General features: G+C 28.9%; 1 protein-coding gene and 1 pseudogene across 1 annotated transcript; both read right to left on the bottom strand.

Annotated features, from left to right (window-relative positions):
- Positions 1-1,405: 1,405 nt before the first annotated feature.
- On the bottom strand, positions 1,406-6,583 carry LOC110647346 (indole-3-glycerol phosphate synthase, chloroplastic). Its single transcript, XM_021801127.2, has 10 exons — positions 6,348-6,583; positions 5,988-6,245; positions 5,716-5,892; positions 4,782-4,856; positions 4,588-4,632; positions 4,302-4,466; positions 2,430-2,508; positions 2,259-2,341; positions 2,037-2,105; positions 1,406-1,772 (listed from the first exon to the last, which is right to left on the bottom strand). The coding sequence occupies exons 1-10, from the start codon at positions 6,477-6,479 to the stop codon at positions 1,686-1,688; spliced, it is 1,170 nt and encodes a 389-aa protein (XP_021656819.2). The 5' UTR covers positions 6,480-6,583; the 3' UTR covers positions 1,406-1,685.
- Positions 6,584-11,653: 5,070 nt separating this feature from the next.
- On the bottom strand, positions 11,654-14,269 carry LOC110647341 (uncharacterized; annotated as a pseudogene).
- Positions 14,270-14,814: the final 545 nt, after the last annotated feature.

The raw sequence follows: 14,814 nt of genomic DNA, 5'->3' as shown, positions 1-14,814 counted from the left end.
TTTATTCAGGAAAAATTCTTAATATTACTAGATTTAAAGGAAATATGATAAAACAGTCTAGCATATAATGAGAGTTTACTTAACCCGCGTTTGTGTAAGAAAGATAATGATGGAAGAGCAAGACAGGCTCAAAACTTACAAGGACAAGTTTTAGAATTAAAAGAGCAAGTGTTTAAATTGATGAACAAAGAAACAACAATTCCTCATCGTGATCCAAATACTTCTGAAAGTGTCCCACCAACAATGATCGGAGATGCGAGTGCCCAGCGATCTCAAGACCAAACCTTGTCATCCTTTGCTTTTCGTCCTCCGAGTGCAAATCAAGTTAACATTGATTAGACTGTTGCTACTATTACCTAAGCCACCCTTAATACTCTAATGTCTCAAGCAAATATTTCATTTTTCCCAATCATGTCTCATCCAATCAATTTGTCTTATAATCAGACTTTTCTATATATTGAATATTATATCTCGGTCTCTAACCCAACAGTCATGCCTCTTATATCAACTCCACAGCTCACTGGCTCATAATACCCATTGATGAGAGAAATGATGTATAGGTCGTTCAGGGTAGATAAAGGGAAGGAAAAGATGGAAAATGAAAAGATTTCAGTCATCGAGGAATGTTTGAGGGTTATCAAAGATTTGAACATGTATATCTCTATAGACGTGTTAGCTTTGCGATTGGTCTCCGACGTAGTGGTACCTTGAAAATTCAAGATCTTAGTATAATGGCACATCAAACTCTCCTCACACGTATAAGGACTCTGAATCTAGATCTCTAGATGAGAAGTGATAAACAATTTTTTCAAAATTTTTCAAAATAAATAGATTTTTTTTAATTTTTTTTTAAAATTAAAGTAGTAACTCATCACTTTTCACTTCAGTGAAAATTGATTGTCGATCATAAAACTTTTACAATACTGTGGCTTTGTTGCATGACTCCCTCGTTCCTTTGGGGTGGTTAGTTTGGTTTGAGGAGACTAAGCTCTAACCAAGGAGTTTGCATCTAGTTTGGTACTGTTGGATCTTCCCTTCATGGCTTGTTCTCAAGCAAGGATGTGATTTCCCCTTTGGATTTTCTCTGCCAGTAGATGGTCATCTCTGCTGATTGCTAATGGAAAGGTTTCGGGTTTTATGTTTTGGGGCTTTGAGTTCTGCCTTTTTTTGGACTTGAATTGGAGTCATGTAATTAAGTCTATTGTTTATGGGTTGTGAACCTTGTAATTTTTTTCATTTAATAAATTTCCTCCTTTTCTCATTAGAGGAAAAATAACTTTCTCATGCTTAATAGGAGGGATTATTACCAATGAATTTTAATTTAATAATATTAGAGTTATCATCAAATTATAGAATTATAAATTTAAACCTTAATCAAAGGGTAATCAATAAAAAAAAAGATTAATTTTCTTTCACACTGGAATACATAATTTAATATATTAAATCATTGCACTACCATTCAGAATTCTATTTCAATATCACTAGCTTTTTATACCGAGTTTAGAGAAAACACAACATTTTTTTAGATAAAAGAAAGCAAGCTTTGCTAATAGTTCATTTTTGGGAATCTTAACTGTAGAAAGAAAATGAAGGGAAGGCCGGAGACAAAGATGCAGGAATGGGTGCCTGAATTTGGCTTCACTCTATGCCAGTCACAGTAAGGATGCTGTATAAACTTCCTATTTTCAACTCAATGAAATTTCTTTACCAAAAAGTCCAGTTATTCCCTTGCCAGGGTCACTTTGTTTCACAATTGACTCCCCAACCAAAACCTGAAATACAAAAACAAGACATGGATCCATTATGAACTTTGCAACATAGATTTCGTAGTTCATTATTATGTTCATGCAAAATTCTAGTGGAATTTCTGCAGTTGAGGTTTGGCATGGATAAGATATTATTATCAGTTCAAATTCATATGTTTTCACGAAGTGCATGAAACGGCAAAGAAATGCATTTTGGTTTCAAATGAGGGATCCATTGCTTCTATGAGCAGAACTTCTTATCTAGCAAAGTTTTGAGTTTGTGGAGCTTACTGCTTTCACACCAGCTTCTTGTACATAAGCAATGTCATCAGGAGTAAACAGCCCAGATTCCCCAACTACCTGAAAATCCAACAAGACAAGAAAAACAGTAGTTCATGAGATCATGTGAGCAATTGAGTGCACATTCTTGCTCTAACCACAAGAAGGTCATGTGCAAAGGAATAGCACATCAATTTTAGTGAATACCAATTCATCCTGTAAATACACACTTACAATTATGTCTTTTTGTCGGATAAGTTGACCTCGCTCTCCTTCAAGAAGCTTCCTTGTGTTACTGATATCAACCTCAAATGTTTCTGAGTACAAGCAGAAGTAAAAGAAGCTGCAAGTGAGATCACAACTTCCATAACAAAAAGCCAATTTACAGATGCAGAAAAAGCTTACCAAGATTTCGATTGTTGATACCAATTAGCTCAATCCCCTCTATTCCAAGCACACGATCCATTTCCCTCTCATCGTGCACCTATGGATAAACAGCAGAAGCAACAGTAGTGGTCATACTCCAAACAATGAGTAAATAATTTTTTTTATTTTGGTGGAACTAAGAAACTTGCCGACCCCAATTAATTTGGGATTAAGACTTAATTTTTGTTGTTATGGAACTAAGAAACTTGTCATGGTGGACAGAATATAAGATGACTGGAGCCACAAACTAAGTAAAACTTATGACAAAATATTGTCAAACTAAAACTCAGTATCAACATAGACAAGCTATGCCAATGTGTAGAAGCACAAATCAAGGCTTAGTTTTAAATTTCTCTAATTATCACCCTTTTTATCTTCTCAAAATGATGCATCAAATCTAGGATATTTAATGCAGTCCAAGAAGACTTAGTTTAGAATTTAAAAAAAAAAAAAAATTAGTGTAGCAATTATGTTAATTTAATGGTTCATTGTAAAATTAGGAATTTTATATCTCTATTATTTAGGAAATTCAATTAGGAACAAGTATTTCACTTTATTTAGGAAGTATGAGTTTATTTTAGCATTCGTACTTCATATTGGTTTAGTATTCGTAATTAATATTTGATTAGGGTTTTCTTGTTTAAGGATTCCAAATCCTAGTAGTAATAGAATTAACATTCTATTGTAAATACCTGTCTCTTCTAGGTATTTTATTAGAGATTATTATGATATTGATGTTGATTGTTGACAATTAATAAGATTTAAGGATTTGCATTTCTTCTTTTTTTGAGAATTTGTTTCTATAGAAAATGTGTTTTCTACCTTTTGTGAATGTGTTTGTCTACCCTTTGAGAGTTTGTTTCCCCTTGTTCCCCTGATTCTACATCAATTGGTATCAAAGCTTGCTCAACATCAGTATTTTTTTACCACGTGGTGTTGGCTGGAGCCAATAGATCAAGCCAATCAGGAGATTACAAAGCATTTGAAGTCATTAATTAGGATGACAAGTTCTTGCAAGATAATTCCTAGTAGGATGACAATTCCAGCAACAAACTATCATCCCAAGCAACAATTTGGGTTGTGATATTTGCCTATTCACCCTGGCCAAGTTAATTTGATGCATGGCAATTTCTCTGAACAGTACAAATGGCAACCAACAACTATCATATCTTATTTCTAGAACGGTAGAACTTGAGTTAGAATTTTTTTTTTAACGCTAAAAAAAAGAAATTGTACTTAATACTATTAACAAAAGATGAGGCATGGTCTTTTGAATTCATTAAGGACCGTGTTTAGCCTAATGACAAGTGACTTTTGCAGTTATAGTATCTTCTTTGTCCAACTGGGCCACATGCAGGCAATTGCTAGGATTACAATGCAAAAGACCAGCTTAATATGGGCTGTTGATTTGCATGAGCAATGAAAATCACCATGAGGTAACAATTTTCCACATGCAAAGTTGTCTTTGCATATGACAATTTTACTTAAAAATGGTCATTATAGGTAACAATTTTTCTTAAGCCACCTCCAAACCCACAGCTAAAGTCAACATATGTGCTTATGAGATCCAGAATAAATTTGGTTTTTGCATTAAATTGATACACAGTTTAATTTCCCCAACATTTTAATAAAAAGCGAGAACAACTATCAAGTTCATAATTAGACAGAAATTGAAAATCAGCTAAAGATGTTTTTCATAAAACAGAAGCCAGTAGTTTTAGTAAAAAGCACCCAGTTCTTAATAAATTTGAAAGTAAGAAAGGAAAGGGAAAAAACAAAAAGCAACTTTAAATATGTTCTACAAAAATCAATGGGGAAACTTAATGATGACAAAAGAAGCATTGTTCAAACCTCAACAAGTGCTGCCAAACCAAGCATTTTGCAGATTTTGACCATGTATCTGATGTCAAGATCAGGCAATACAGCAGCAATTAAAAGAATCGCATCTGCACCTTTAATTCGGGCATAGTAGATCTGCCACGCATCTATAACAAATTCTTTGCACAGTAGTGGGCACTGCATCAATTGATAGCATTAGAATTATATTTTACAATTAGCATTAGAATTATATTTTACAATTTCCATCAATAAACAAAGCATTTGGAACAAATTGTACACATATAAAAAAAATTCAGACCTTTACTCCTGCCTGCCTTATTGCCTCCAGATTTTCAAAGCTCCCCTTAATTATAAAACAAAAGCAAGTCAGAAGAAGTTACCAAGTTGAATTTGCTATGTTATCTGAATATTCGACAAATAAAATGAAAAGAAAAGAAAAGAAAAACACGATGCATGCACAAGAAAAGAATGTCCAGGTGATGGCATGTTTACCTTAAAATACTTTTCATCAGTCAAAACACTGAGACATGCAGCGCCACCTCTCTCATAAGATTGTGCAATTTCAACCTATAATAAGAAACAATCAGATTCATGATGGAATAACATAACAATTCAAAAACATAACTATTCAAAAGGAAAAGAACTGAATGATCACCACCTAGTCAAGCCATGTGCAAAAAATCAGTTCAATTTCTGGTATGAAATTTCAGCATAGAAGGATTTGTTGGAAAAGAAGCAGCATTGCAATAAAATAAATTAATCATACTCAGAAAATATAAAAAAACAAAATAGGGAACCACAAAGGTGGCATACTCATAGACAAAAGCCCTAATTTAAGTCTATTCATACTCCGGATTCCTGAAGCCAGCTGCAGTGCTGTTGCATCCAACTTAATAGAGCCAAGATATGAGTATGGATCGAAATGCAAGATATGAAGGCCTTAATCTAGGGGTCTCTTTTGTGTGTGTGTTGAGGAAGGGGGAGATCGCTAGGGATTTGGGGGAAAGAGGTGGGAGCAATAATTCAAATTCAAACTTTTCCTTGCTCATTAAGAAGTTCTTGCATCATTAATACAGAGCCAGAAAATTTATGAGATGAGTTTGAAAGGACTCATGCATACTAAGTGAGGTGAAGTAAACATGATAGAGATGAGTAAAATCGTAAGCCATTTACTAACGCCAGATAAAATGGCAACAAAAGCAGGAACCAGCATAAGAAAACAGCCCAAGATGTTTCCACAAAAAGAATTTATGGGGTATGAGAATAATGTAAGCAGGTGAGATCAAACTTAAGGCAATATCTGTAAAGATTAAATATTGGTTTGGGGTCAAGTTCTTGTTGAAAACCCATGATATCAAAATTAGCCCAACAAAATTATAAAAAATGCAATTACAGGAGCAACCCAAAAATAAAAAAGAATATTTACCGGATCAAAGTCCTCTCTTAGGATTCCTCTGCTAGGAGAAGCCTTCTTCACTTCAGCAATCAACCCAGGAAGGCCAGTTCGAAGATTAGCCTCCTTCAGAGCTCCAGTAAAATCTCTAGAAGGCGGAGCATTCTCGAGAGATTTCTTCAGCGCGTGGAGAGGCCTTCTCTCTTTTAACTGCAACAAAAATGAACAAAAAAAAATCAACATCATCTCCAAAAGATAATTTTACAAAAAGGGGAAAAAAAGAACAAAACTTTAAGAAGAATTACTTGGGAGACTTCCATGTCCTTATGCCATATGATTTTCTCGAGGATATTCCTGGGGGTATTTCCCTCGTTCTGTATGCGAAACTCAAAGGGTCCAACGTAGTGCAAAGGTGGCCCTGTCGGTGGACGCCTCCTAATTCTAATCCCCTGACTAGAAGCCACCTCGTTTTGGAGCATATCCACTTCCCACTCCTTCATTTGGAGGGCATTTGCCTCCTCCCTCACGGCGGACACCATAGCCGCACCATCCTTGGTCTCCGGCTACAAAATCCAATCAGTTATCAAAAACCTATTCATTCATCCCAAAAAATTTCAAGGTTTAACAAAAGAATTAAGCAATGAAACAAATGTCTGTAAACTAACCTGTTGAGCTCGAATGGAAGCAACAGAGAAACGATTCAATTTAGAAAGGTTCATTGGGCGTCTGATTGAGAAGTTTGGCCCATGATAGAAAGTAGTCCTGAGGGAAACCTTAGGTGAAACCAAACCCTCCATCCTCCAACCGGGATTTCGCAGCAAAAGCTTTGGGGCAGCGTCTGTTGTATTTTGAAGCTGGAGGACGTTAGCTGTGAATGGAAAGGATACATTACCATTTTAGTCCTTCATTTTAACCAAACTATCTATTTGACTCTGTTTGGCAGTATCTGACCTTTTAACCTTCTAGCAGTAGTTAATTATTTTAACTGCCGTCAACCTTTATTAATTGTCTTGGTAATTAATTTTTTATATAAAATTTTAAAATAAAAATATTTAATAAATTAATTATTATATTTAAAAATAATAATATATTTTATTAATTGATAAATAGTTATTTCAATCTCTAAAAATATGGAACTCCTAAAAATAAGTAATTTAATATATTATTTAATTTTTATGTTTTATCTCATTAAATTTTAATAGAAAAATTAAATAATTTAAAAATATAAAATATAAAAATTAAATAATATAATTTTAAAAATAAAAAATTAAATAATTAATTTTATTAAAATATAAAGATAATTTTCGCCTTTAGAAAATGCAGAACGGCTTGGCATTGAGGCTTGAAACCATATTAGTCAAAAGGGGAAATTTTTTAAATGAAAAAAAAAAATTGACCTATTCATCTTTAAATTTTTCCTCAATTAATTCATAATATTTTTTTTAAAATTTAAATAAGCATAATTTTTAACAAAAAAAATTAAAATAACAATTTTCTAATTACATTTATATTTTTATATAAAAATAATAATTTTTAATAAAAATATATTATTATTTTATTATTAAAAATTACAAATTTCAACATTTTAATTATTTTAGAAAAATTAGACTTATTTACATTTAAATAGAAAATTATGAGCTAATTAAAAAATATTTTATTTTTTAGATAATTAGGGTAACATTTGCTAATAAAGAAACTATGAACTGGCGATTTGATTCTATAAATTTCTTGTTCTCATAGGTTATTTTCTTTTCCAATTTCGCATTAATTTAATGCACAAATACTTTTATTTTTATATACTTATAGAAATTTAGTTGCCGAAATTGAATTTTTTATGAAAAATTATTTTTCCAAAAAAGTAATTTAAAAAAAAATAGTTTTAAGAATGTAAATTTATGATGTATGTTTATAATTTATTTAATATAATTTTATATTTAGTTTAATTATGAGAAAGTAAAAAAAATGTAAAATAAATTACTGCAATAATTTTAATGTAATGAAATTTATTATTATTATTATTATTATTATTATTTTGGGTTGTTACAGATTTATCTTTTAATTAATAATTAATTAAAATAAATAATTTTATTAATAAATAATTATTAATTAATTTTATCATAAAGATAAAAATGAAAAAAAAGAAAGAAAAAAGAGAAAAATGATGATTTTTTTTTTGAGAGAGGTAAAATGATAATTTTATTTTTTAGAAATATTTTTATAAAATAAAATTAAAATTTAAAAATTTTGTAGTAACTAGGTAAAGGTGAGAGACAAAAGTAAAATAATTTTCAAATTTGAGGGAATATTATTAAAAATTACCCTTAAATTTTCAGTAAGTTAAATATTACCAGCATGTTATCAAGAAAATTAACTTGTGTTATATACAAATTCAATAGAAATTAATTTTTTTTATATATTTAATTTAAATTTTATTATTTATTTTTTATTAAAATTATTTTTAACATTTATTTATACAATTTGACTATTAAAATTTATAGTTTTAATACTTTATTTGTAATCTTTACATATTTTTAATTTCTTATCACTTTTTGGAATCTATTTTCTATGAAAAATTAAATTAATTAACATATATAATTTAAATATAAAACAAATGAACAAAATTAAAAAAATATAAAAGCATCATCATGATAGTCATTAAATATATAATCGTGAAAATATTAAATTAAATTCATAAAGATATAGTTTTATGTTTTTATTAAATTTTAGCTATAATTATAATATTAAGTTAAATTATTTTTTAATTTTAAATAATAATAATAATTATGATAATTGAATAACAATTAATATTATAATAAAGATAGTTACTTTATTTTATTAATTTATCTATTTATATAAAGCAGATTTTTTTTTATGATGTTATCATGTAAATAAATTTTTTTTATCATATAGAGATAGTTATATTTTATAATTATAGTAAATATTATTTTTTATGTTAATTATTTAATTTTCATTTTATTTTTTTAATATTTTTATTATAGACATTGTTATCTCAAATTTTATGTTTACTTAATTATTTTCTGTTTAATTTTTAAATTTTTATAAATTTTCTTTTTAATGTTTGTTAAATTTTTTATATTTATTTTATTATAAAAATTTAAAAATTATATATCTTAAAATAAATTAAAAAATAAAATTATTAAAAAGTATAATTTTAAAAATATTGCGCAATGCACAAATATTTAACATTATTGTTGGAATAACGGTTAAAATTTCACTTTTTTTTAAATAAATTAGTTTGAGAGCATTAAAAAATAATTTAAAATTAAATTTTATAAATTTTAATTATAAAAATATTAAAATAATAAAATAATTTTTTTAAAATTTTTTTTAATAACATCTAAAATGGTGATTTTTATTTTTTTATTGAAAAACAGTTTTAGCACCCAACTTGAATGTCAAACAGGCAATTATAAAATCAAATAGTGGAATTCTATAGTGATATCTTTAAATATAACTTAAATAATTTAAAGAAAAACTAAAATATTAAAGAAAATAAACACATACCAAAGGAGGAAGAATGAAAGATATCCCAAGATCAAGCAGACATTCACTCACTTTCCCAGATGAAACAGCAGGGAGCATAAGCGTGAAATGAAATGAATATATGCTTAACTTAGCTTTACCTTAAATTTTGAGAGCAGAAGCAAACAGCAAACAGCAAACAGCAGCTTACAGTGCAACAAAGAACTTCCTGAGAGCCCATTTGCTATTGTCTTTACATGGACATGGCTATATATATATACTGTTTGTCGGGGTATGCAACTGCTGTGGAATTTTTTTTATTATTATTAATTTAATATTATAATTATAGAAAAAAAAAAATTTTTTTCCTTTTGCTTTTATAGAAAGCTCCTCTTAAGATTGCACGATAATTACCAACTTTGGAACAGGCAAAATAAATAAATATAAAATTTTCCATTTAAATAAATAAATAAATACTTCAATTTAAAAAATTACAATCAATTATCAATTAATACATTTTATTATTTACTATTTTGTAATGTTTAAAACTAATTGTAAAAATTTTGAGAGTTGAACGTGTAATTAAATAATATTTTTTGAGTGTAATAATATAGGATTATTTAAATAATATTATGTAAATTATACATTAATTATATGTAAATAGTTTTAACATAGGAGGTATTTAAGGAGATAATATTGTAACAATGAGGCAAAATTCTGTGCAAAAATAAAGATATATAGGTTTGAAATGGGAAGTTCATATCTATTATTTAATCAATATGGAATAACTTATAATAATTTTTTTTATATAAAAAGGAAAAATATTTCATTAATTAAAAATAAAATAAAAAGTGAAGTATAAATTAATATATAATATTTTTATATAAATAAATTTATAAAAAAAGGCAATATAATTTTTTTTAATAATGTGTTTATTGTAAAGATCTTAATTTTTTAAAAATTAATTTTTAGAAAAATAATAATTTAAATCATAAAAAAATTAATTAAGATAGTCAATAATAATGATAATTAAAAAAATAGAAAAAATTAAATAATTAGCGTAAAAGAGAGTTATACACTCTATTTTTTGGATGATGACATATGATAAATAATATTTTTATATAAAAAATTTATAAAAAAAAGTAATATAAAATTTTTTAAATAATGCATTTAGTTACAAAGCTTTAATTTTTAAAAAATCAAATTTTTTTAAAAAGTAATAATTTAAATCATAAAATATAAGATAGTAATATCAATAATAATGCTAATTAAAAGAAAAATAAAAAAAATAAATAATTAGCATAAAAAAGAGATATGCATTTATTCCTTATCAAGGGTAACATGTGACAAATAATATTTTGCATAAATAAATTTATAAAAAAAAATTAATATAAAAAATTTTTAAACAATGTATTTAATCACAGAAGTCTTAATTTTTAAAAATGAAATTTTAAAGAAAATAATAACTTAAATCATAAAAATTAATGTAGTAATATCAACAATAATATTATTAAAACAAAGAAAAAAATAATTAAATAATTAGTATAAAAGAAAAATTATACACTCATTTATGGAAGGTGATATGTAGTAAACTCTTTAATAATTAAAAAAAATTAAACAATTAAATTAAAAGAAACTTATTCACTCATTTATAAAAAGTAATATGTGAGAAATTCTTAAAAGAAAAAAAAAAGTGTCACATAACATAATAGGACTACATAAATACTTTCTGCGTTATATATAGATTAGTCAATGCTACCTATTGTATCGCAGATAGGACAACATTAGTCTACATATAAAGACACATGGCCCCCAAAATTAATTCACACCCAAATTATAGGCTATGATAAACCCATGTTGAATCAATAATCTAATAATCATTTGTCAATAGTCAAAGTCACAAACACAAACACAAACACAATTTGGTAAACTTTATAATGATTCCTGGGGCAAAGTTCATTTTCAATTTATAATTAAAGAAAATGAGTAGAGAGATATAAAAAGTGATTGACTTATTAAAGATATAATTATAAAATTAAATGAATAAATTATAATTATAAATACTTTATAAATTAAATATAAAAAGTGAATAAAACATATGGCGATTGTCATAATGAGTTGATGTACCTTGCAAAGTTCTTTTAAGAAAAGCAAATATTGTAGGCTAATTGTGAATGTTCAGGTCCTGTTATACACAAAGCAATGCATTCTATAACTAGTTTGATTCCAAAGACATTTCTATGCAGTAATATGAGAGGTGTAGCTGTGGATTAAAACTTGCCTTGGCAAGTAAAATGTTGTTAAGGGACACATCCACAGTTCCTAGACAATAGGATGCCAGATAATTTTACTCACATTAATGGATGCATGTACGGTACTTGTGCATGTTTTAACTTTTAAGTGACTTTTCATGAAAAGTTTCAGGGTAAAAGAAAGCGTTCAACCCATTCTTTAACTAATAATAAGCATAAACCATTGCAATCATGTATATAGAAATAAAAAATAATTAAGGCTTTGATGAATGATGCTCAGAATAATGGCAGTGTTTTCTTTTTATCCCTGTACTTTTGATGCACAAGTAGTCATGAATTGCATTACACTTTCTTCAACACTTGTGAATGCATCTGCACTCACATCAACTGTCCAATCCTTCAAATCTTGCTGCAGACAAGAAGAAAGCATCACACATTAGCACCAGTGGCAATGTATGAGAAAACAAGGGAAAAGCACCAAGAATGAAGCTTAGCATGCATAAAATGAAAAGCCGAACAGTTCTCAGAATCTCCTTCTGGAAAAAGGATGGCAGTATATATTGTCAGATTAACGAGATCAAACATTGTTTAATGCACTGATTCCTGACAAGAAAATCTATCATGGGAGGCCACTGTCTGCCTGTCTCAAGAAGACAGGAACATAAGCATGTATGAAGTGTTGAGATAATCAGTAAAGTTATTGAAGCTTGTGATGCAAGAAGTGAGCCTCTGTTAGGGTATTGACACAAAAGAATGATACCAAGTAGTTCCAAAACAAATCAGGTTAAAGAAGCAGTCACCTCAATTTATTGCAAGGGTAGGACATTTACATCTAGGGTAAGAAATAGAGTGAGATTGCTATATCCAAAAACTTATGCTCAAAGCCTGCTTCAAGGCAGATACAATCACCTAATTACATCTCTTGAAAGGCCAGAAGAGAGAGTCCGTAAACACAACTCAAAGGAAAAAGACCAGGCAAGACGTCTATCAAAAACATAGGAATAGCCATCATTTGCAAATGTTACACCTATCAACATTCTAGATTGCCTTCTTTCATTATTATATTCCGGTGTTAGTTTAAAATGGCAGTGACTTGGTATATCTATTTGAAACAGAATAGTCAAAATTCCAAATTTACAAAGATAGGGGGTACTGTTAGGTTTACAAAATAGTCAAAATTCAATTAGAAAGAAGATGAAGTAATAAAAGAAAAATGCCTCACCATGTGCAATAGTTCCCCTGCCCTTACTTTTGCATTTGGATGAGCAAGCTTGGATTCAAAAGGAGTCCTTGGCCTGACCTCTCAAATCTCCTCCCATTCCTCACGTGTAAGCATCCTAACAGTGCCTTGACCCGGAGGAGCATTATTTTTTTCGCGTTCAATCATTTCTTCTTGTTTTGAGGAGTCATGCTGCAATTGCACAAAATTAAATCAAACAAATCACCAAATGAAGTATAAAACTCTGAAAACTAAATCAAAATAGCAAGAAAGGAAAGATCTATTTTCAGTGCACATAACATAAAAACTTAATGGTATGCATGCCTAGGGAACATGTACACTTCATTTGTTTAGGGGGACAAAAGAAACAAAAACACATGAAAATAACATAGATTATGTCTAAGACATAGAAATCAAACCTATAAATGACAGTACAGTGTTTAGTTGCAGTCTGATTATAGAATTTAATTGGTTTTTCCTGTAGAATTCTACAACTCATATCCTTGGTAGTGTTTAAGCAAATTGATTTCAAGTTTTAGGTCCTCAAACATGAATTATTGTGCATTGTAAGAGACTACCAAAACCTAAATCCTAAAGAACAATGACATGCCGGTTTTATTTGGCGCATAACACAATAAAATTGTAGCAAAGTAAAATTATAGTATTAAAGTAACATCAGATTATATGCAAATAAGGGTAAGAGCTCCTAAAAAAGGGGAGGGAATGTTGAAGTTAAGAAGCATGCATGATTTAAAGCCAAGAAGGGTAATACCATCATGAGGAGCTTTGCAAAGAGCGCAGTACCAACAACAGGGAGAATCATCGGCATAGTTGCTTTGTCAAGGAACGATTTTGATTCAGGGACCTCACACATAACTCGTCTGTATTGGGATTCTTCTTTTTCCTCATCTTCTCCAATTCAAAATCCTTCTCTTCAAGGTTTCTGAGGGGCCATCACGAGACAGAGTATGCAATCCCCTTCAACACAGGAAAAGCGTCTCTCTAGCCCCATACATGATAAGTTAAAACAAAAAGGCTACAGAGGATTAATGGGCAATGCTTCTGTAAGTTCTTATCAGTTCCAAAATTATCCTGATCACCAAATGGGTTTGTTAATACGCTGTTAAGACAGTAATTTCGACGAACACTATGTGTGCAGCTAGATGAGACGACCCAAAAGCCAAACCCTTTCCCCGCCAAAGTATGCAAAAATGAATAAATTCGATTATCACTTGCTCTATGTATTCATTTTAAATTTAATTATTATTATTCGTATATTATTTGAACACATCCGAATTTGTTTCCAGTTTGCATTTTCAACACTATAAAAAATAAATAAATACATTCAAAATTTCTATTTACGATTAAATTTCCCAAGCATGAGCGTCAAACATGATCATCAATACAAGAAGAAGGACTTTTTTGGCATTAGTGTTGGAACAATTTAAAACACCAAAGCCAGTTACCTGTAAGCGGCTAATGTACATGGGTTTCCATTTGGATATGCTCTGCTCCAAAGTGAATGTCTTCCCTTTTTCTCACTTCATAACAAAAAGAAAAAGAGGAAAGTGTTTCACTTTACTTAAACAGATATGGTTTGAGGTACTCTGAATTACCAATCTGCTGACAACATGATTGTATCTGTATCCACCAATTGATTTCAATCAGACCACTTTTTCCTGCATTTCTATGGACATCATTGATAAGCACAAGATTAGAGGTTCAAGCCCAGTTAAAATAAGCCTATTTACACAAAATCATATCCAAACCTATATATATATATATATATATATATATATATATATATATATATATATATATATATATATATATTTGTATAGGTCATTTTCTCTCTATCAATGTGCATAAAATTTGAGAACATTAAAAATATTAAAAAAAAAAAGCCCTTAAAACTTTAAGTACTTTGAAGTATCTTCAGTCTCTTCTAATCATCTTAAGATGTTTTAAGCATTATATTATTGTTCTTATACAATTCTTGGTCCCTTTGCATATTAAAAGCAATCAAAATTAATATCAAATAAATCCTATATATTATTAGATTAATTTTATTAAAATTTTATTATTATTATTAAAATCAATCTCATTGAAATTTTTGAACTAACAGAATTGATAAATTAAAAAGAAAAATGAAAATATACGCCAATAAGAAAACATACA

This window comes from Hevea brasiliensis, chromosome 7, assembly GCF_030052815.1.
Source record: "Hevea brasiliensis isolate MT/VB/25A 57/8 chromosome 7, ASM3005281v1, whole genome shotgun sequence".
NCBI classification, from domain to species: Eukaryota; Viridiplantae; Streptophyta; class Magnoliopsida; order Malpighiales; family Euphorbiaceae; genus Hevea; species Hevea brasiliensis.
The sequence above is the reverse complement of the archived record's forward strand: the minus strand, read 5'-3'. Positions and strand labels throughout refer to the sequence as shown.

Excerpts from the sequence above, each read along its gene's own strand:
- LOC110647346 (XM_021801127.2), bottom strand. The coding sequence starts at position 6,479 with ATGGAGGGTTTGGTTTCACCTAAGGTTTCCCTCAGGACTACTTTCTAT. Across the intron at positions 5,893-5,987 it reads AGGACATGGAAGTCTCCCAA|TTAAAAGAGAGAAGGCCTCT; the intron begins GTAATTCTTCTT and ends TTTTTGTTGCAG. Across the intron at positions 2,106-2,258 it reads TCCGACAAAAAGACATAATT|GTAGTTGGGGAATCTGGGCT; the intron begins GTAAGTGTGTAT and ends TTGGATTTTCAG.